Here is a 22,735-nt window from a genome sequence, read left to right as displayed (position 1 = left end):
GTGCTGGTTTTAAATACTGGTCTAGGAGTGTGAGGCAATGACCTTGGGGATTACAAGGATTACCAGGCAAAAGGTTCAGAGCAAATGATAAAAATATAATTTTTACAGAATCTTTTTCTCTAAATAAATGAGTTCAACAAAAGAAGAATCCAGACTCTCTTACAATGACCAGGATGGAAGTTAAGAAGTAACCGACACATCACAGTAATTCTTGATGAGGAGGACTCTGAGTTTATAAAGCTTTTCTACACATATAAATCCTTACCTCGCCCCGAAGTACTGGGCTCTCTACTCTTCTGGTTCCCCAGGCAGCCTGGCGCATACACCTACCTGTTTGGCATGATTGACACAGTGCATGTACTGGTTAGCCAGAGCAGAGCAGCTGAGGGTCTGGTGGGTGTTCTCACGGTAACACTGGAGGATTTTGGCCTGCAGATCAGCACAGACCGGATGGTACTCATACCGCCTGAAAACAGAAACAGAGATCACTGAGACAAATGGTCTTCATTCAGAATATAATGCCAAGGGAGAACATACAGAATGTTAAATAAAAGTGTCGCAAATATAGGAAAACATTTAATGGAATAATTTTCTTCACATTTTAAAGAAATATACCCAAATTTTTCCCATGATAAAAATGCTGAGTAAATACATTTTAGGAAATTAGTTCCACTGACTGATACCACTGTAAGTTACTCTAGACACAGTAACTTCTTCTCCTAAACCCAAACCCAGACTATAGGAATGGTGGCAGTCCTTTGCATCCTGGACCCCTGAGGCAGAAATCACACAGCCCTCACTTCTCTCCCATCCCCATGTCTGGCAGGTCACAAGGCTGGAGATCCCCATAGTCTGCTGCTCCTCCTCCGTACTCACTAATTCCAAGTTACTTTTGTCCTAGATTCAAGCTATGACCTCTAAATGGGTCTCTGTCCCTTGGCTTTTGCCCTCTACTCCTGTTCCACACGTCTTCCACAGGGTTCTTTCTACTACATGAATCTAAGCCAGTACCTCCCCTTACAGAATACAAGGCAACAGACACAGTTCTTCCCGATGGGTTCCTGCTTCCTCTTTGGTCTCCATCCCAACCCACACACTGCTGCAGCCTGTACACATCACATTCAAGGTCAGGTCACACATTTCTCCTCACATCTCTGCTCATGTTATTCTTGACTTTGGAATACTCTGCCCCCAAACTCTACCCACACTTAAATATCAGGAAAATACTCATTTTTTAATACTTAGCTCAAGTGCAACCTACTGTAGTTTTCACTAGCTTCCCCCTCACTGGTGGGCTCTATCATTCCTATTAAAGTGATCCTCTGGTCCTGAATTAATGTCCCTCACTATGCAGGTGACACTGATTACAGTATAGTCTAATGCAATTTACTAGACTACATTTACTAGAATATAAATTACAAGAAGAATGATGCCTTATTTTCTTTTGACGTTGGTATTAGATATGGGTATCTCTTACAGAAGTCTTGCAATGAATTTTCTGAGTGAATACAAATAGTAAAAGAAAAACATAATAAAATTCCCTAGGTTAAAGTTTTGTCATTAAAAAAATCTCAGCTTTTAGATTATTCACAGTAGGGGCTGGGGATTTAGCTCAGTGGCAAAAGCGCCTGCCTGGCAAGCGCAAGGTCGTGAGTTCGATTCCCAGTACCGGAGAAAAACCAACTAGATTATTCACAGTAAACATGCTATACTAAATGTAAATGTTTCCAAAGAGCTTATAATACACACTTGAAAAATAATAACAAAATAAGTAAAATAAATCATATATATGAAAACAAGATTCTTGTTAATATAGTAGGGAAATTTGGATTATAAGGACCAAACACAAAACAAAATACATAAAATTATCACTTTAAATTTAGGAATTCATATTTTTTCAAATTATTTTGTTTAATATAAAATGCTTCTAGTCTTTCTTATCAGTTTTGTTTTTGAATTTTAAATTTGTTATTTCTGTATAATCTTGAAATAGCATTATTTTAAATTTAATGGGTCTAAAAAACCCCTAGAGAACACGGAGGGAAATATTTCCCATCAATATGGAAGCCCCTGGGTGACAATTTGTCTCCTCATTACTTTTATCCAACATACTAAGCTAATATATATTTTGCTAGAATAAAAATGCAAACCATGTTACCAGTCCCTGGGGGAATTTACTTCCTACTATGTTCGAAAGAAAGCAGACATGGGGGAGGGGGATCTCACAAATTTTACATAATATTACTTTTACTTTTTTATTCATTATCTTCACTGCTTTGTCAAATACCTAAGAACAGAATTTAAATCCAATCCCAGGAGTTTCAATTCTTTTTAAGATTTCAAAGTTCAGATGCCAGGAATGTTTCTGGATATAGACTTCTCTAATCCCCTACCATGAACATCAGCATTTAAAAGGAGTTAGCTATGCTTACAAGAGCACAGGCACAGGCACTACTAACTTGCCCTAGCAAAGCCCATATCTGGATAAATGTCCAATATAATATGACTAATCACTTTAACAGTTCATGGGAAAGCAGAGTCACATTCTACCCTAGTGTTGACAACTGACCTTGTCTGCAATGTATCTTAAGATTTAAATGCAGAGGAAAGAGGATGAGAAAGAAAGACTAGAACAACCTCACCAGATACATGGTCCTTCTCTAGTAACATACAAAAAGTAGAAGCAGTAAAGTGAGGATCTGCACATTAAAAAGAAGATTATATATATATATGCTTTTTTTCTACAAAGACTATTTTGTAATGGGATAATTCATATAATAGCATGGACTCCTTTAGAAACAGATGATGGAAGTTATAGAGAGAGAAGTGATATAAGTTGTACAGAAAAAGGTAAGTTGCATATAAGCATTTACCTTGAGCTGAGTTATTAGTCATGCAAGTTAAAGTACATGAGTTATTTATGATTTGAAATGTGTCAAAATATACTTTTATCACCAGAAATCAATACTACGCTTCCAGAGACCTTGATTTCCCGTCTGGTAGTCTGTTCTTGGTGTGGGTGGGTGGGGGAGGGTGCTCAGACACGTGCAGCTATCATCTGAAATCCTTTTTGCACATATTTCAACCTGTATTGATGATTAGATGGAAGGGGAGGGGAAGAGCAGTGCAAATCCACATAATTGTTCCCCAGTTCCTGAAGGAGACTCTGGTATATTTTTCTTGGATTAATCTGCAAGGGTAAAACCCTGCCTCTGTATTGATCTACAACGCTTGTTATGCTGTCCTAATGCACTCTTTTCACTTTGGGAAAATGCTAAATGAGATTACCATCTAACATTAGAAGGCCATAAGGCCTAAGCTGTGGCACCTTCCATTCAGGAGAAGGGTTTCAAAGACACTTCCAATATACATTATGGCAAACCTTCTGTATAATCATAGAGTCAGTGATGGACTTTTATCGACTGCTTTCATTACTGCTGATGGAAAAAGGCCACAATTAGGCAAAAATAACAAAAGGTAGAATTTCAAGATACCTAAGAAGAAAAATTAAATCTGAGTTGCAAATGACATTTAAACAATTTAATTTCATTATATGTTAAGAAAATTTAACAAAGAAATGCTGAATGACAATGAAAAGAGCAAGGTGAACTACAGAATTGGAGAATTTGGAACAATAATATGGAAGATAAAATAATTATCAAAAACAAGTTTAAGCAAAAGCAATTGGTATAATAGACTCAACCTTTGAAAATACACATCTATAAAAAACAAAGAAAAAAATCCAGTTTGCAGTCATTTGAAATTACTGAGGAACCCATCCCATGTAAGTCCCTCTTTTATTTCCTTGTATTCCTACATCCCTTCCTTATTTCTATAAGCACTAGCAGCTTCCTTCAGCTTGACCCTTCTTGCAATGGCTCTTATGGCCAAGGATGTTGGTGATGGTGTGTGAGGGCAGAAATAGAGTACCAAAGATCTGACCCAAGAACACTGACAGGTCCACTGTAGAAACTTTAGGAAAAGAAAGAAAAGTATGAAAGTATACACTTAGGTTGTTTTTAATTTTCCAGTGCATCAAACAACCTGGTGAGGGGCATAAATTATTACTGCTATTTTGGGCAATATTACATTATTGCCACTTTCTTATAAGTTGAATTAATTCATCAAGATGGAATGAAAACATTTTCAGTAAGAAGGGACATTATGCAATATTCAGAACTCTTAAAACTCTCTACAGTTATCTGTTTTACAGCTTTCTGTTGGTTTCACTGATGCTTCTTCTTGCATGTCTTAGAATCTTCTTTGATTTCAGTCTGAGGTATAAACTCTGAGGAAAATACTTTCCCATCATTTTAGTTCTGCCAATATACATGGCAAGTGTAACAAGGTACCTTCAGAGCAGAAAAAATACAGAGATAGCTCTCCTCATACCACTCTCCACTCAGAAGACAGAAGAAGTCATGAAATGATAATCACTTAGCTGCCACAATTCCAGATGCTCTCAGGAGCACAGACGTCATTCATTACATGTGCAGGCACAGACCAAAAGGGACCCTCTCCCTGAATTTGGACCCTGAGAGAGTACCTCAGTCAGACACTATACTGAAATACTAGAAAGAGGTAGCAAAAAAGAACAGGATAAAGGGAAGGAGAAAAAAGAGAATTAAAGTGAATAACTAGTGCTAAAATGAAAATTCTGATTTTGGGGGGCGTGTACTGGGAATCAAACTCAAGACCTAGCATTTGTCAGACAGATGCTGCGCTCCTGAGCAACCCCTGGTTTTTTTAAAAACAGGGTCCAATAATGCATACTTCTTGAGGTCAGGGGGTCTCTTAAAGCCCTGTCTAACACATTAAAAGTAATCGTATTACACAGGTATGGAGTCTTTAATTCCTATGGCTCCTAATTTTAAAAAACTAGGGCTTTATTTTTTGAATTAAAAAAAAAACTTATTTTATTTTGTACTACACTGTTCATTAGATGTTAAGCCCAGTGGCCAGGATTTCTGCTTTTCCTTTAAAATGCAAAACTAAAGCTACTAGGCACATTGCCAATATTTAAAATGATGTAATAATTCACTCATTTCTCTTATATAATGAAGCTATTAGAAATTGCAATATAAAAAAGTATCTAAACTGTATTTATCTTCTACTAAACTTTTAAATTTTACTTCATATTACAGTATATTAATATTAGCTTTCAGAATAAAATGTAAACAGCCTCTTTCTAACACTACACTATGTGAGAAACAACTCAATTTCAAGCTTTCTGACATTCTTAATAACTAGTAACCATTTCATTAATGACGTTTCTATCTGAACTATAATCAAATTTCCATAACTATACTTTGGAAGTCAAGTATCTCCAAAAAGTACCGGCTTTCAGTTTTCACATACATTTTATGATATGGTTTCTTTAAAAAAAAACTGAGGACTTCAACTGCATAGACAACTATTACTAACAGGATGAATGTTAACTTCTGTGTTGTCTATAGTCACAACACAAACAAAGTCAAAGGCCTTTACTGTCATCAGATAGGAATGCTGACCTCAACTATACCTGCTGAAGAACTTACCTCAAGGAATCAGCCAAGCTAACACCAGACTATCACCCATAATAAGTGCTACACCACTCAAACAACAAACTCCAGCTCTGGCTAAATGTACAGCTGAGTACAGCCAGCCTTCCTTATTTGCAGACTTAACCTATTTCAGAAAAATATTTTTAAAATTCTATCATACTGAACATGCATAGACTTTTATCTTGTTCTTATTCCCTAACAATATAGTATATAAGTACTCACATCACATTTACATTAATCAGTATTATAAGTAGTCTAGAGATGATTTAAAGTATTCAGGAGGATGTGCACAGGTTGTATGGTAATACTAAGCCATTTTATATAAGGGACGTAAGTATCTGTAGATATCGGTGGCCTCACGGGTCCTGACACCAATTGCCTGTAGATACACAGAGATGACTGTACAGATTTCTATACTGTAAACCCTTGACTTGAAAGGGCAGCATCCATCTGAAAATACTTTAATATTTAATATTTTAATTTTAATCTGTTGGCTTTGGAAAAAGCTGTCAGCATCACACTCCGTAATCTGGATCCACATGAGAAAGGTGACCTACAAAATGGAAGATGAAAGTACAGTCTTCCTACAGATTTTAGGACCTTAAATAAAAGTCCTAAATCCAGGAGAATCCCAAAGAAACAGCCACTGATCACCTATCCCAGCCATATTAAGCATCGCAGTCCTGGTCATAGCCATGCGCCTATTCACTATTCTTACACCACTGGCCTTCATACCCTACACATGTAAATGCCAACACACCAAAATGTAAGGTGAGCAGAAAATTTTCAAGTTCTGCAATATATTTTTCTTTCTTATTCAGTAATATTGGGTACTTGGAAATGAGGGGGAAGACAAGGGAAATGAAGGAGGAGAGTGGGATTTAATAGCATCTGACCTCATGACGGCTGGAAAAGCACACGGTCAACAGAGAACAGTGTAGTGCGGCACTATAGGACTCTTCAGGACGGCCGGTATCTTTGCCTGGAAAGGCAGCTCTAACTCTCCCCCTCACAAGAACTCTTTGAATCTTGTCAGTCACACCTAACTTGGGTGAAATGTTGCATGGGCTCACCCAGATTAAGCAAAGCGCTGGAAGGTTCTTGCTCCCCATGGAGGGCCTGGAGTTAGAAAAATGGGACCATTCTCTGCTGAGTCCCCAAAGAATGAGGGATTGTTTTGTTTTGTAAATAATCTCTTAAAATAAGGTGGTATAGAAAGGCTGCAAGTAACTTAATATTAGTTAAAAAGAAAAAAAAAATGTTCCAAAAAACTTCTCCAAGTAATAATGCCTTTGACAGAAATAAGTATTCATTCCAGTGAAAAGTATCTGTGGGCTGGGCATGGTGGTGCACGCCTGTAATCCCAGCACTCAGGAGGCTGAGGCAGGAGGATTGTTGCGAGTTTGAGGCCAGCCTGGGCTACAAAGTGAGTTCAAGGCCAACCTGAACTGCATAGCAAGACCCTGTCTTAAAAAGACAAAACAAAACAAACAAACAAAAAAACAAAAAAAACCCACAACTATCTGTGAGGTCAGGCATCTGGTGTGAGGAAGAAAAAACAATTAGCTGGATAATTTTCATTTTTCACCACATCGTAGTATTCTTGACTCATATCTAGGCTATGTGCATTATGGTTTTTTACTTCTAAATGAGACATAAAATTTAATTCCTACTTACCAAAAAGGTATCTGGAATAAGGGGCAATAATTAGGTAGAGTTTGGGAACTCACAATATAGTGATGTCAGTATCAACTCAGTCTTTAAGTACTTGAAATCAACTCCAGATCACAACATGTTTCGAACAACCACGTGCTCATGAGCTACTATTTTCTTGAGCTCCCCAAGTTTTCTCATCTGGCCAAATTCTTCAGCTATTTTACTGCACAACAGAGGCTTTACTTAGAGGTACCCCTCCCGTTCTTTCTTAACAATGTTTGGAAAATTGCTTAATAAATGTCAAGCAATAATGTTCTAATAAAAATATTGTTACTAGTCAGTAACAGTAATGCCTGAGAGACAACAGCAGTTTCTACAATGTACCCTGGGTAGAAACATGACTTGACCTCCTGCCATACACAGAGAAAGAACAGAACAAAATCACAGTTCATCACAGTGGCCCTTGGTTATAAGAACTCCTATGTTTGCACAAGTATTCTCTTTGTCCTCTCATAAGATCTGCAAGCAGTGGAATGAAGAGATACTCAGGGTTACACATTACATTTGAATCCCAGAGGATACATCAATGTGTGAATGTGACCACACAATGTTACATACTAAATTGCTGCTACGTGACTATCTCAGTAATAGAGTATCAGGGCCAAGAGAAAACTTACTATTAAAGAAAAAAAGACATTTATTCTCTCTTGACTTTATAAAATAACTGTTTAATTAGACTTGTTAGAAAATGACAAGCATAAGCATATACAATGCACTGACCTTAGATTTTGTTTCTTTAAGCATGTGTATCTATACAATATATTGAACTTAGGCTGATACAAAATCAAAGTTATTTTGGTCCCAAGGCTTTGTGAATTATTTCCATTCCCTCATGCTGCTACTTTAGAACCTTCATAAAACTGATCAAGGGTAGAAAATATGAAGGTTAGTTGGTTCACTCATTCATTCTTTCACCCACTCAGTCACACCTACAGCAAATATGATTAAGCCACAGACAATTATTAAGCATTTATTACATGCCATCCATGGTGACAGGTGCTGAATAAGATGTGATCCTTGATGACAGCTAACTCATAGTCTGGGGGAGTGTAGGAGATACAGGTGTACACTAGGTCTTATAGTAAGAGCAAGAGGTAATAATGTTATAAACATTGTTCTACACAAACAGCAGTCTGGTTTTGGATATGAACAAACAAGAAGAAATCTATCGTAGTGAACACATAGCGAAGGCTGACCTCAAGATTCCCTTAAGTCAAAGGTAAAGCTAGCAGGGAGATCTGTCCAGTGAGTTTAGACCTCCAAGACTTTTCTTTTTGCTACTGGGACTTGAACTCAGGACCTTGTTCTTGCCAGGCAGGTGCTGTGCCACTGAACTATATCCCTGGCCCTAGATTTCCAAGACTCTGACCTTGGGTAATGAATATACTCATACCTTTGCAACTGTGAGCCTTCTAACTGCACCTCCTCACCCTGGGTTTTCCCTGAACAAAAGCTCAGGGTTTGTGTTCATGACAGGTGCTAACACAGGTTTGATTTGGAAAGGTGGGAGTAGCTGTGTGCAGTAATAAGTTCTGAGTCAACCAGGGAATCCACAAAGAAATAATTAGAAGCCAGCAGCCAAGTTTCATCACTATCAACAGCAAGAATGCATAGGTATTCCAGTTGCAACTCTAATTGCTAAGTCTTGGTAGAAAGACTCTGACAATATCATTTTCAACTGGTGTGAGCAGTACTCTTCAGCTTTCACCATTTATCCTAGTAGGAGTGCTTTTTGTAACCACTTTATTATTTTATTACTGATGTTGCCATAAGAAGAAAACCAGATAATTTTGTCCTGTATCAGTGCACAGATTTGGAGGCAAAAGGGTGATAATCAGTTGAGAAAGGTAGAAGAATCCTGGTGTCTTGGTTACTTTTCTCACATTGCTAGGACAAAATACCTGACACCCAAAATTAAGGGAGGAAAGGTTTATTTAGCTCATTGTTTGTGGAGGCTTCAGTGCATATTTGGCTGGCTCCAAGGCAGAGTGGCACATGACACAGGGCAACAGTTCATGGTGGCGGAACACAGGAAGAACAGCAAGAGCAAGAAGTGGGGAGTGCAGCAGAGAGGAAGCCTCTTTCCCTCCCAACAGTAAAATGTTGACCATGAATCAATCATAAACTCTAGAAGCCCACCCTGTGACTGCATGAGGCTTTGGGGGGACAGCTAGACACAAACCATGATATCTGGGAAGCAGAATAATTTACCAAAATTAGAAGGGAATCCTGCATGAGAAAGAGAACTCATGAGCTCTCTTGGTTCAGGTGGACAAAAACAGAGGAACTGGTGGAGGCATTACCACTCCATTGGAAAGGACTCAGTAAAGAGGAGACTGCAACTTCTAGCTAGATCAGGAAACTAATTTTCAAAGATAATTTTAGTTCCAAGTTCCTGATGGGGCATTACTCCCTTCATCACCCGTACTTCCTAGAGGAAGTCCTCAAGTTCAGAAAAAAGAGAACATTAAATAGCCAACAATAGGTATCCCCAGGATAGCCAAAGAACAAGGCACGAGTCTTGGCCAAGGCACCAATCTTCTGACAAAGAATATTTGGAATGAACCTAAGATCTGAGAAAATGTAATCAATACTAAACATAACTTCCAGAGGTAATCATTTCATATTTGTGAAATTCCATATTTATTTCCATATATCTTATTACTCTATATCATGTTTTACCAACTATGTATGTAACAGCATAGTGTCACAGAGTCTTCCTGTCGAGCAATATAAAAGCAGCATCAGAGCAGACATACAGTTGAGCACATACGTTCATACTAAGCTATTTTTAGGTGCTTATAATTTTTCAAAAATAATTACCCCTTGGGATAAGTTTTTCATGCTCCCTTTTAGCTGAGGAAGACTTGGGAGGTAAGTCTGGTGAAATCCCATTTGAACTGCCCACACACAAAAACCACATTCCAGTACCCCTCTTCTCCCTGCTAAGATTAAACTTACGAGAATTCATTTAGTACCAAGTCAAGAACAGCCTAATTTTAAAAAATTCAAAACTGTCACATATCTCAATGAGGACTATGACACATTCTAAAAAAAATGAGGTTAAGACCAAAATTGAGGTCTGTAGTGAGAGAGTGTGTTACATGTTTTGGTATACTCTTTCTTCCACTACATTTTAAAAGCAAGATCCAAATACCAGATACACACACTGCAGGGAATGTGTCCGGCTCCCTTACCTGAAAGAACTGCAAATGTATTTATTTTAGAGACAAGTAAGAGGAAAAGCTTACTCATAATGATTTGTCCTTTTAAGTGTCAGAGTGTTGAAAATGAGCAGAGGACGCAATGGTCAGGAAGAGGGGTAGAGAGAAGCTTTCTATCTTCCATCCCTTCTGATTGCTTGTGTCGGTTTGGGGCAGCTTATTTTGCAAGGGGAACAACATAATACAGGACACATACTTTATATGATTATTTATAAGTCACCCAAAGAACAGTATACAAAAGAGTGCAGGAAATCTGTCCACAAACTAAGACCAAGGAATCCAGCTGAGGGCCTGGATCCCACAACAATGTCCTACATGAGCTGAGCTAAATACCCAGAGCTCATAATAATGCCTCCCATGAATCCAACTGGAGGCCCAAAACCCATGACAATGTCTCATGCGGACCTGTTTCACGGATCTGCTTGAAAGGCCCAAAGGTTAGTGGTGGAATCTACAAAGTCTGTGCGAGCAGGAAGAAGGATCTGTGCTAGCAGGCTGAGGGATCTGCACTGGAGCCAGGAAGTGATGCTCAGAAGAACCAGGGCTCCCCCAAAAGGTACCACGGCCATCCTCGGCAACTGTGAGGTCCCGAGCTCCTCCGATGATCAGGATGGCCGAGTTCCCATCAGGGAAGCCAATGCAGCAAGCTTTTCCAAGAGTCGGGCAGTGCATCATCTTCCCCTCTGGAACCAGGAAGCTATGCTCAAGTAAGGACCAGAGCTCCCCAAAGTGAACCAAAGCCATTCTCAGTGCCAGCGAGGTCCCGAGCTCCTTAGAGGATGAAAACAGCCAAGTTCATCAGGAAGCCAGCTCCCCACAGTCTCTCTCAGCTCCCAACAGCTTCTCTCAGCTCCCAACAGCCTGCTTCTTTTTCTCCAGGTCTGCCTCTTATGCTGCTGGCAACAGTCCTCAGGTGGGCCTCCCACACCCAGCACCACTCACTCAGTTCAGCTGGGGGTTATAAGTTGACCACCAGTTATCAATCCACTACATTGCTCCAAGGGGAGAATGCTCAGGCACTGGTCCTGGAAAGGGAAATCCCCATGGATGCAGGGCTGCTGGGCAGAGAGAACACTATATGCACATCACAGCTGTGGCCACAGGATAGGGGATAGAATAGATGTGTGGAACAAAACGGGGAGGGGGATAGTAAATTCACCCCCTCAAGAAACTTACCATTTACTGGAGGTCACAGGTAATAGGAGACAACCCAGGCATCAAGGATACAGAACAGACAGTAAATGCTTCTACAGGTCTGAAGGAAGAAGCAATTCTTTCTATTTGGGGGTAGTGTGGGAAGTTCTTGGGAGAGAGGAAGGATTTTAAAAGATCTCTAAGTGAACAGGAGGACCCCAAGAGGTAGTGAGGGTCAGTGTGAGTTAAGGTCTATGTTTCAGCAAATTCGGCATGTTTGAGGAACTCAAACTTAGTGGAGAGTTGGAAAGGGAAGAAGTAGTACTGAGAAGGAAAGGGCTCACATGCAGTGTCTTCCAATAAGAGAGGGCAAGCTCAGGTTCTATTCCACAGGTGATGGTAAGCCACAGGGTGAACTTATAAAGATGCCAGCTTAGGAAATTAATCCACTGTGAATGAATTTGATGGATGGGAGGAGAGATTCACTGGCTAGCTGGTTGATGGAGAAGTACTTAGCTGTAAAGATGAACCCGGCTGACAAGAATAGGTGGACATGGTAACTGACAGGACATTTGGCACAGAACAAAAAAGACCATAACCACTGTGAGTTGAGCCTTGAGGATTTAAAGACTGGTATTGGTGCATGCCTGTACTCTCAACTATTCAAAAAGCTAAGGCAAGAGGACCACACGTTCAAGGCAAGAGGACCACAAGTTCAAGGCCAGCCCAGGCCACTACATAAGACCTTGTCTAAAAATTTTTAAAAAATAAATAAACAGGACTGCAGATGTAGCTCAGTATAAAGGGACTGGGTTCAATCCCCACTACTACAAAAACAAGAGAACGAAAAACGGAGGGCACCCAAGTAACATCAAGAAGCCAGGCAGAAATGACCTCGCCCCTCGATCTGAAGTGTGCAGCTGGAGCTCAGCCTGAGGTCAGGGCTACAACTAAATACAGGCCCTTGCAAACATGCAGGGAGAAGATAGCAAAAAGAGATGAGCCTGGAGGAACAGCTTTGGGAGTAACATGCAAAGAAAGATGGAATGTGGAAGAAGTGAGCATGAAGAGAAGCAAAAATATAATGCAGTGTCAGCAGGCTGACCAGAGTTGCACGACAGAGGACAGTCAAAAGGAATGAAGTCTGATAAGAGGCTTTGGGATGTGATTCCCAGCAAAACGGAGAAGGAATCTCAGTATAGTGTGTGAGGCAGAAACCAGACAGCTGGACACTGATAAAGAAGAAAATGCAGCTAAGAATGGAGGCAGTGGGATTAAGTCAGTATGTCCTTCACCTACACCCAACACTATGGGAAATGACGACAAGGAAGACCAGGCGGCCCCAAAAGAGCTGCTTTAAGGGCCTATTTGGCAATGGCAGAATATGAAAAGGAAGCATAAATCTGGCCGGGGATGACTGGAAGGAATCTTAGATAAGATGACAAAATTTCAGTAGGCTCTGAAGGAATGGAGGGTTTCAGCAGTGACAGGTGGGACAGACAAACATCTTGGAAAGACAAGTGAAGGAAGGATGGGCAATGAAAAGAGACAGGGAATGTTAAGGTGGAGGCAACGACACCACTAATGGATTCTTAAAATAAAAGATTTATATGGAAATCTACATACAGATTAAAAAGGGAAACCACTTTTAGGAAAAACAGGTTTTACAAACAGATAAAGGAATTCCTGAAAGGTAGAGTAAGGAACAGGCGGTCAGAGCAGACTGTGTAAAAATACTTGAGTGTAAAAAAAAAGATAGGGAAGTGTGGGGAGAAAGGTGTGGTTGAGGCTCAAGTAGGAAGTCCACAGTGAAGAATATTGAAAAGTGAGGCTAGTGAGATGGAGGAGGAGTGGAAGGAAACTGTCTGCCGGGTGGGAAACCTCGAAGGTTACACGAGAACAGGAATATAAGCCCGCTCGGGAGAAAAAGGAGCAGCTCAGAGCAGTGAAACAGAGTGAGTTGGAGGGAGACCACGGTGGTTCCTGTGCAGACACAGGGGACTCCATCACGGACATGCTCAATAGTGGCAAGGGGTGTGCTGGGCCCTTCCTCTGACTCCAGCTGTCCTTCCACTGCAGCAATACTTTAAATTCAGAAATATATCTAAGGCAGTGGTGGTGAACATACGGCATGCGTACTGTCTTTCTTTTAAGACAAAAGATGTTAATGTAGAAGCTGTTTTTTTCTAATCTAAAACTTCAGTATTCAGGTTTAAGTGCAGTGTTGGCATTTTGCAATAAATAAGTGGGTTTTGGGTTGCAATTTGGACTCTCATCTCTAAAAGCTTCGCCACCACTGGTCCAAGGCATTAATGTATTTGTGTATTTACTGACAGCCACTGCTTCACACTGTACCATGTGCCCAGTACTTCCAGTTAAGTCATTTTCTTGTTCTTCAAAACTGATGTGCACTAAAATTAATGATTGGCTTATGGTCAATGAAAAATGACACAACTTGGCATAAGCTACATTCAAACAACAGACGCTTATTCTGCATAAGCTCTTGATAAATACAAATTCAATTTAAAATTTATGGCATTTATATGCGGAAATATACCTGAAAAATACATACTTATAAATAACAGTTGTTTTCAAGGAGGAGAGCTGGATAGGTAATCAGAGTTAAGATTTATTTATTTTGCATATGACACTTAGCTTTTCTATCATGTGCATGTATTGCTTATCAAGAAATGACTTATTTAAAAGTCAAAGGCATACATATGTATATATATGTAACTTTTTTTGTATGCCCTGAAAAACTGCCATAAGCATTTGCCTTCTGGATGCCCAGCCAGCACAATTCTTAATGGTAAAGCCATTTCCATGGGTTAGGTAGCACTAACTAGAGAACTAACTAAAAATGTAATCCATAGACACCAGATATCAAAGTCCATGTCCAAACACTACACAAGGACAAAAATGTAAACTAGGAAGAAAATTCATAATGCCTTTATCCATATCAACCTTCAGTACAAGTTCAGCACAAGACCTTTTTTTGGTTTAATATCTCAGTAACCTTGTGAGAAAAAAAGTTAGAGAAATTGCTAAATTATTGACGTCATGGGTCAGGGCACTGGTAGTAAAGTATAATGTGGAACTGAAACACCCAGAAGCTTTCTCCAACCATGAAATTCTTTCATGCTGGTCCCTTCTCTGTCTTTTTAATTGATCTCTCCCTACTTACTTTTGTCTCTTAATTGTAAATAATTCCCAAAGCTCAGATCTTTGCTGCTCTTGTTCTCCCATGGTTCCTGGTGGAGTTATTTTTCCCTCTTTGGGCTCTTCTACTGCTTTGTATGTGACTAAATTGAATCTCTAGTCTCTACTCCGGCCCAGCTTTCTGAGCAGAGGCTCACTGCACTTCAATTTTTCTGTAACACATGCAGATACTAATCTTCCCATCTGAAGACAGCTTGGTCTGATGATCCACTTAGAATCTTTGTTCCTCTAAGATCTCTACACTAAGCATCATCTGGATATGTTTAATTTATTATTTCCATTATTTATTCAAATAAGTGTTTTTCAATTTTTCATCAATAGCAATATTAGTTCATCATTGTGCATTAAAGTTTGATTCTTTTGCTGTTAATACTTTATAATACACGAAGTCGCTGAGACTGTTAGTTCTTCCTTGGAAATGCTTTCCATTTTCAATTTTTTCTCAGTTTCCTCTGACATTACTCTCTCAGCTACCACATCCTACATATTCTATTATTGCTAGAGTCTCCAATAAGCTATCTGCACTCAGCTGCCACCTCTCATGCCCATCTACATGAATTCTACTCAGTAGCTTGCAAAATCTAACCTTTCCAAGGAGTAGGCAGAATTTTCTCTTCTCCTACACTCCCCAAAGCTAATTTTACTTCCAAATATTTTTCTTATCCCTTGCCTTCTCAAAAGCGACTACTCGTGGTGTGAGGAAAAAAAAAATACACCGCTGAAACTTCTACTAAACCCCTATTTACCTATTCTGGCCTCAAAGTGAAGCACAGATGGTGACATTTGCAAGGTTGTTTTCAAACACAAACTAATATGAACTGGTATAACTGCCAAAGAGCACAACTACACATATTCCTATTGTCCATTTCTCAAGCCATGTTATAAAATTATAAAATCACTCTCTGAACTGATTTTACTTTTCACTTATGGGTAAGGGAACTACTTACAGCAGTGAGAAGTTTCCATAGGAATTAAATTCATTTCCAAAGGTTGAACATGGAGGCTAAAAATAAAATGCTCATACAACAAAACAATTTTGTACAACGTCTCTGGCATCCTTGAAACTCAAGAGTGTTAGAAATATTAACCTTTTATTTCCTATAAGTGCCTGGAAATGAGGAGATAGCCTTTTTGTAGTTGAGAAACACATAGATTCAAGGAAACCAGTACAGAGAAAGAGAATTTGGGGGCTGAACTGCTATTTAATAATGTTTCATTTCCAGTATTAAGCACAACTAGTAACATATGATCACACTATTAATTTTAGGCAGTACACTATAAATACAAGTACTTGTTAATATTCTCTTAATATTCCATATATTAAATATAAAACTTAGAATCAAATATACCTTTAAACCATTTTGAAGCTAGTAAAAGTGAAATGTTTATACAGGCATACAAGCACACTGTACTATATGTCTCTGTATGGAACATATATACACAATAACTGTAATTTAAAAAAATTTAGTGTTTCTCTTTCTATTCTGATTAAATATTCAGTACTCATGTCATAAGAAGGCATTAAATTCAAACACATCACATAATCTCATCCCCTTGAGTTACATAAATGGATTTAAAGTATTTTTCAGATAGGCAAGATTTAGCAAATTGGCTTAAGATCCTACGCTGCTTTGAAACTTAAAATGAACAAGATCTAATATAAGGTATAGAAAGCAACAATCTACTATACAAATTCTCCAATGACTATGATCAGCCTCATACTTGAGTATTTCAGAGGTGGAATCTCAATGATTCCCAAATAAACGCACAATGATGTATTACTGCAGGACCAAATAATGCATTTCTCAATTCATGTCTGGACTGGATTCACCATGCTGAGCTCCATTAGTTTTACATCTCCCTAAGGGTTCCAATTCAGCAGTATTAATCTATGCCATTACACACAGCCCCAATCTACAAATGTCTGCCTTATGAATGTCCCTTAATACAGCTTTCCAGCTGAGTGTTTCTGGAGAAAAATCACAAAACTAAGGAAACCGGAGTCACTATAAATTCATAAACAGACACTAAATTCTGCTTATAATGTTACTGCATTTCTGTGTTAAACTCCCTCTCCCCCACATTATTATGATTATTCATCCTACTGCCAACCTCCTCTGAGATCTCATCCTTTTCCTCCCCTTTGGCCCTCAGCTAATGACTTGATCTCTTATTTCACTGAGAAAAATAGAAACCAAAGGATAACTTCCTCCCCTTTCCACTATAAAGCCTGGGTCTGCACCTGTTTTCTCCTTTTTTATAGTTACTTTTGAGGAAGAGTATCTTTTGTAAAGAAAAGCAATCTCTGCTTATGCAGCCAATTTTTATATTCCCTTGTTCCCCTTCCCTCCTTACCCAAGCCATCTAGTAGGATTTTCTCTCTTGGTATCTTCAACTTCTTTCTCCACTAGGACATTTTCACTGGCACCCCACTATTTTCTAGAACAATGCAACCCAGCACAACTTTTTGTAATGATGGAAATGTTCTAATGTACCCTGTCCAACACATGGTCATGTGTGGCTACTGAACACTAAAATATGACTAGTGCAACAAAGGAAATGAGTTCTAAATTTTAGTTTAAATCTAAGCTGTCTTCTGGGCTAGAGGACACCACATTATTGAAAGCACATCTCTAACAATTTCTACCCGTACAATGACTACCTCTACTCCCTTATCATCTATCCATTCCCTTCTAACTATACCAAAGTAGTTTTCAGTTAGCACCCATTCAGTGCTAAAGTCAGACCTCTTGGTGGCCTAACTCAGTGATTATTAGTAAGCACTGTATAGGTCTGATCACTATAGACTTGTTTCAATGTAACAGTCTTTTCTTGAAAAAGAGGAAAACCTCTTTCCTGGCTTTAATAACACAGCACTTTCTTGCTCTTCCTCCTAGCTCTCTGGCTTATTTTCAAACTGATCTCTAAATGTTCAAGTCCATAGAGTCATGGGCCTGGAGGTCTTTCTGCTCTCTTGTCTCTGTATTCTCTCTACATGTATCTCAACCATTCTCCGGGCTTTAAATGCTATTTGTGTGCTTGAAGCTATCAAATTTGTATCTCTAGCCCTGTCCTCTCATAAGAGTTTCCTACTACTATTGTAGGTCTTATAGGTGCCCCATATTTGAAACTGAACTCTTAATTCTTTCCTCTGACCCCAATTTGTTCTTTCTTTCCCATTTCAATAAATGGGTGTCGCAAATCAAGGAGTTCTTGACACTCTACTTCCTTTTATTCCCAATTTCCAATCTGCTATCAAGTCTTGTCAATTAAACATCTAGGTGGATCTGGAATCAACTCATTTCTCTCCACCTCTATCGCCATTATTCTAGTCCAGTCCCCATAACCACCTGCTTGAAATATTTCAGTAGTTCCCTAAGTAATCTCCTGATTTGCATTCTCAGTTCCCCACTCTCATCTTTATTGAAATTCATTATCAAAAGGATAACCAGAGTGCTCTTTTAAAAGACAAATTTGATCTTGTAACTTCTAGGTTTCCAGCCCAACCTATCAAAGACCCCGTTTTTCTTAGGATAAAATCCAAAATAGTGATCATGTTCTGTTAGGTCCTACATGATGCAAAAACCTCTACATCATATCTCTCTACTGTACTTTTCTACACTCTACTTTCCTTCAGAGTCCTAAAGTTAAGCTCTTCCTGTAGGTTCTTAACATATTTTGGTTCTTTTACACTTCCCCTAGTACTACTATTTTAGACCTCAGATCTCAGCCTCTAAAGAGCTTATCTCTGATCACTCACAGATGATTCCCACGATACAAGCTCTTATAACACCTGAGAGTACCTTTTACAATTGCCATAGTTAAGTTACATAGGTCATTTCTTCAATTAGAATATAAGCTACAAGATGGCAGGGATTATACCTATTTGTGTTACCACAGTATTCCCAGTGCCTGGCACAATGTCTCCCAAATACCAGAGGCCACTCAGGCCTTTCACCATCAGAAGCCACTGGGGGACTCTCTCCACACGTCACTGCATGGTATTAGTCAGTGTGTGTGTGGGAGGTGGGCCTGTAAGGAAGAGTGGCCACATTACACCTGAGAAACAAATGTTCTGAAGATCCAAACTGGAACTGGGAATAGGTTGCCCACTATAGTAATATAATTGAAATTGATTAGGTTCTGAAATAGTTTTACTTTAGCTACTTCCTGTGATGGTTAAAACACCATCACATTCCTGTGATGGTTAAACACCAGGATTTGCCATGTGGGTTCTACCTTTCACTAGTTAAAGAAACTTAGGCAAGTTACTAAGGTGCAACCTTTCCATCAGTTACTAAGATTTAAGATTGTTAGGAATATTAGTAAGGCAATATTTAAATGCAACACAACACCTGACATAGAGTAAGATTTTGATAAATGCTAGCTGGTAATATCATTATTACAATTAATAAATTTCTACAGGCAGAATAACCAATCTATTAGCTCATCAACTTATTTCCAAAGAAAGATGGGTGTCTACTTTCAAACAGTCAATTTGAAAGCCAAGTTTTAAAAGATAGTCCGTTTGAGGGATGGTGACTGTTTACATAACGGAAGGTGCCCACAGTGGCCTGGTGGTCTTGAAAGACAGCTGCTGTATTTGTTTTTGATAAAAGATTAAAAAGCTGTACTCATGTTAAAATCAAACCTTCAGCATGGGGCATGTAATTATCACAAACCTATATACCTTTTCTTTCCTCAACTAAATTCGCACGGGGAGCAACAGTCCTCCCTATGAATAAATGGAATTGTATTGTAAATAATTACACTTGGCACGGATTTGCCCACTGCTGGTGGTACGGCTGCTACTTGTGACTAGGCAGTGAGGGGAACTCAACAGAACTGATGGCAAACTGCTTTAATTTGCTTTCATACTAGCACAATCCTGTCTAAAATAAGTTGGGCATTTCAAGAATAATAAACACCACACAGTTAAAGTTCTATTACCATTAAACCAGTATTCAAGCAGCCAGAAACTGGTTTTCAGTCTCTTTCAGTGAGTTTCTATATCTTTAGGGTCATAAATGTCATTTTGTAAAGTCAAGCTGGCAGACCTCAGCAGGAGGCCTAGAAGTGCCAGTGTTAATTAAAAATGTCGGGACCATTTCAGTTTGTTCACACAATGACGCCTGTCCTTTCCTTTGCTCTAACTTTAAAAGCTTTAACCACTAAAACTCATTCAGAAGCAATACAGAGAAGTATGAAAGTACTCGTGATGATTTCATTTTGAATGGTCTTAGATGGCCAGCTAATGACAGCATTAACAGTCAGGGCCCCATAGTCCAGTCCACAAGCAGGGATGGAGGAAGAAGAGAGACTGAAAGTATTCTCCTTTTTGTGAAACATGTACCATGGCTGGATGCCAAGAAAATTCAGGTAAATCATAAAGACAGGCTTTCCTGGGCTGGAGAGAGTGGCTTTTATAAAGGCTGAGTGAGAACCTAGAGCCAAACACATAATAAAGCCATAGTATTTACGGATTGATGACTATTCAGAACTTAATTGCACATTATTAAATGATTATGTTAAAAAGCCTGTAAAACTGAGAACTTTGCTGTATCATATCTTATGGTTAAGAGGTATACAATGGCTGTCACTATATAGCAGGCTGTAAAGTAGCTACCTTAGCCTTATCTGCCTAACTGGATCAGTGTAAACTGTCAACCTGGCTGACAAGCGCCAGCAACTCCAGTTGGAGTTTGGAGTGAAGAGCCCTGAAAGAAGAAGTTCCCAATGGATGTGTGGGATCATGATTTCAGTTGAAGGTTTGGCTATCAGAATTGAATGTATTAGTAAGTTAATTTTTATCACAATCACATAGAATGAAATAAAGCAACAAGGGCTTTTATCAAAGCTTTTCAATATAATAAATCAATTATAACACTAATTTCTACGAAATACCATCAGATTTTACCACTTTCACTATTAGCTATAAGCACCAATGTTTAGACTGAAGGAGTAAGTGCTTAACAGATGGAGCTTTTCCTAATTTCAGTATTTAGGAGAGAGGTCACTTGACTAAGGTCTTACTTCCCTACTTGTAAACTATGACTTCTATCCAGTAGGTTCTTTCTAAAATATCCTAAAGGTTAATGTTATTGCATATATTATAAATGCTAAGCACAGTAGACTGTTAATACATTCTCTTATGATGAAGACCATGGCAGGTATGACTGGTCATGAAGAACATTTTACCAGCAGTTTCTATTCTGATTACCTTTGAAGGTCCTGAAATGCCAGTAACAGCTTCACTGGTGCTCATGAAATAAGTGAGAAGTAACAGGTTTTCCTATTAGGAGCCATATCAGGACAAGATGTAATAAAATAGAGTCCTGTTATGAGTTATTTCATTTCACCAAGCCTGCTGATAGGAGAAAATATGAAAAGAGGACCAATGACGGACATTAATACTGTACTGTACCCCACCCCCTGCTCCACACTTCCTATTTCTGGTTTAGGCACTATTAGTAAAGGGATAAAGAGATATTTATACATGATTCTAAGGAAGAACAGGAAATATAAAGAAAAATGCCAACTCTGCCAGTGACAAACATCACTAATCAATCCCGAGATATTTTCAGGCAGAACCTGTCTGTTTCAGAATCTTCCTCAACAAAATGTCCCAGGGAGCCACTACAACCAAGTGAAACTGGTGCCTGAAACAAAATTTGTTCAGCTTCCCTTTCAAATAACCTTTTTACCACTATTCTACCTTTGGCAATAGGTTGGCCTCTCTTGGTTTTATACTTTCCTATAGGTAAGGCTGAGCATTTTATGATGTTGAAATTCATGAGGTCTGATTCTTTTCTAATAATCAGCTTGCCATACAAAAACAAGACATCTGAGAGTAAGAAGGAGATGAAATAATGCTTATTTCTACTCATTCCATGTCCACTAAAAGGGAAGCAAAATAATGAAAAATCATCTGGTCTTAGCAGACATATCTTCTCTTCCTGGAAGAAAAGAGTGGGTGCTCTACTAATGTTCAAGGTTTTATCTTAACTATGCCTATGTTTAAAGCAAGTCTGAGGTTCAGATTTGGCATGCACCCTTTTTGAAAGTATGTGTTTAAAAGAAAGTTCCATGACAGTCACTAGATTGCCTTCATGAGGAGCACCTATTTGAGGAGCACCTTCCCCATATATTAACACACTTGCTCATTTGGCTTCATATTTAATTGCACTCTCTCTCTCCAGAAAGCCCTTAATGACACCATCTCATATCCAACCTTCATAATTTGGCTCCCCCAAATTGGAGATCAGGGCTTCCTGGGCACTGTCTTACTGCCATGGTGGGCCAAATGTGATTCTCCCAGCTGCCACTGTGCTTCTCCTTCTATGGCAGGGGCTTGCCTGACTCCAAGCCATCTCAGCAACAGAAGCCTTCCAGGCAGCAAGAGGCTATTATTAGGTGCAGCCTGTTTGGGCCAGAGCCACATTCTACTCCTGGTAATAACTAATGCGCGCTTCCATCCATATTCTTTCATTCTACTGCTTGTGACAACCTTGTCTCTCATACTTGCAAAAAAGATTGCCACAGATAAAGACGGTAATAAAAGATCAGAGAAGAGTAAAACCTTGCTAGAATTTGCTTCAATCAATGGCACATAAAAGTTTTTTTTAAAAACTGGAGTATTAAATAGGAGGTAGGTTCAACTACGACTAAAATGGCGGAGACACAAAGAGTATCTCTGTTTACACCTGGAACCTGAAAGAAAGGTGGCAATTTCTGTGCACACGTACTTGTCCCCAGCCCCGCAACCAGCTCTAAGCAAATGCTGGTTGGGGAAAGCAGCCTTATGGAGGGCAGCACTCATCTGCTTTATAAGGAGGTAAAGGCTTAGAAATTTTCTGAGGGTCCTGCTTTTAAAATTGTTTTGGCATTGCTCATAATGTA

At 39.0% G+C, this 22,735-nt stretch overlaps 1 protein-coding gene across 2 annotated transcripts in view; it reads right to left on the bottom strand.

Moving 5' to 3' along the window:
* Chchd3 (coiled-coil-helix-coiled-coil-helix domain containing 3) overlaps nt 1-22,735 on the bottom strand; it is a 274,739-nt gene that overhangs the window by 10,165 nt on the left and 241,839 nt on the right. For both annotated transcript variants that reach the window (XM_013510637.1, XM_005377542.2), the window contains one exon: nt 331-466. In XM_013510637.1, coding sequence (XP_013366091.1) covers nt 331-466 — 136 coding nt within the window. The remainder of the gene's footprint in view (nt 1-330; nt 467-22,735) is intronic.

The sequence above is a fragment of the Chinchilla lanigera genome, unplaced genomic scaffold, assembly GCF_000276665.1.
Source record: "Chinchilla lanigera isolate Chin_1 unplaced genomic scaffold, ChiLan1.0 scaffold00009, whole genome shotgun sequence".
Taxonomy (NCBI): Eukaryota; Metazoa; Chordata; class Mammalia; order Rodentia; family Chinchillidae; genus Chinchilla; species Chinchilla lanigera.
The sequence above is the reverse complement of the archived record's forward strand: the minus strand, read 5'-3'. Positions and strand labels throughout refer to the sequence as shown.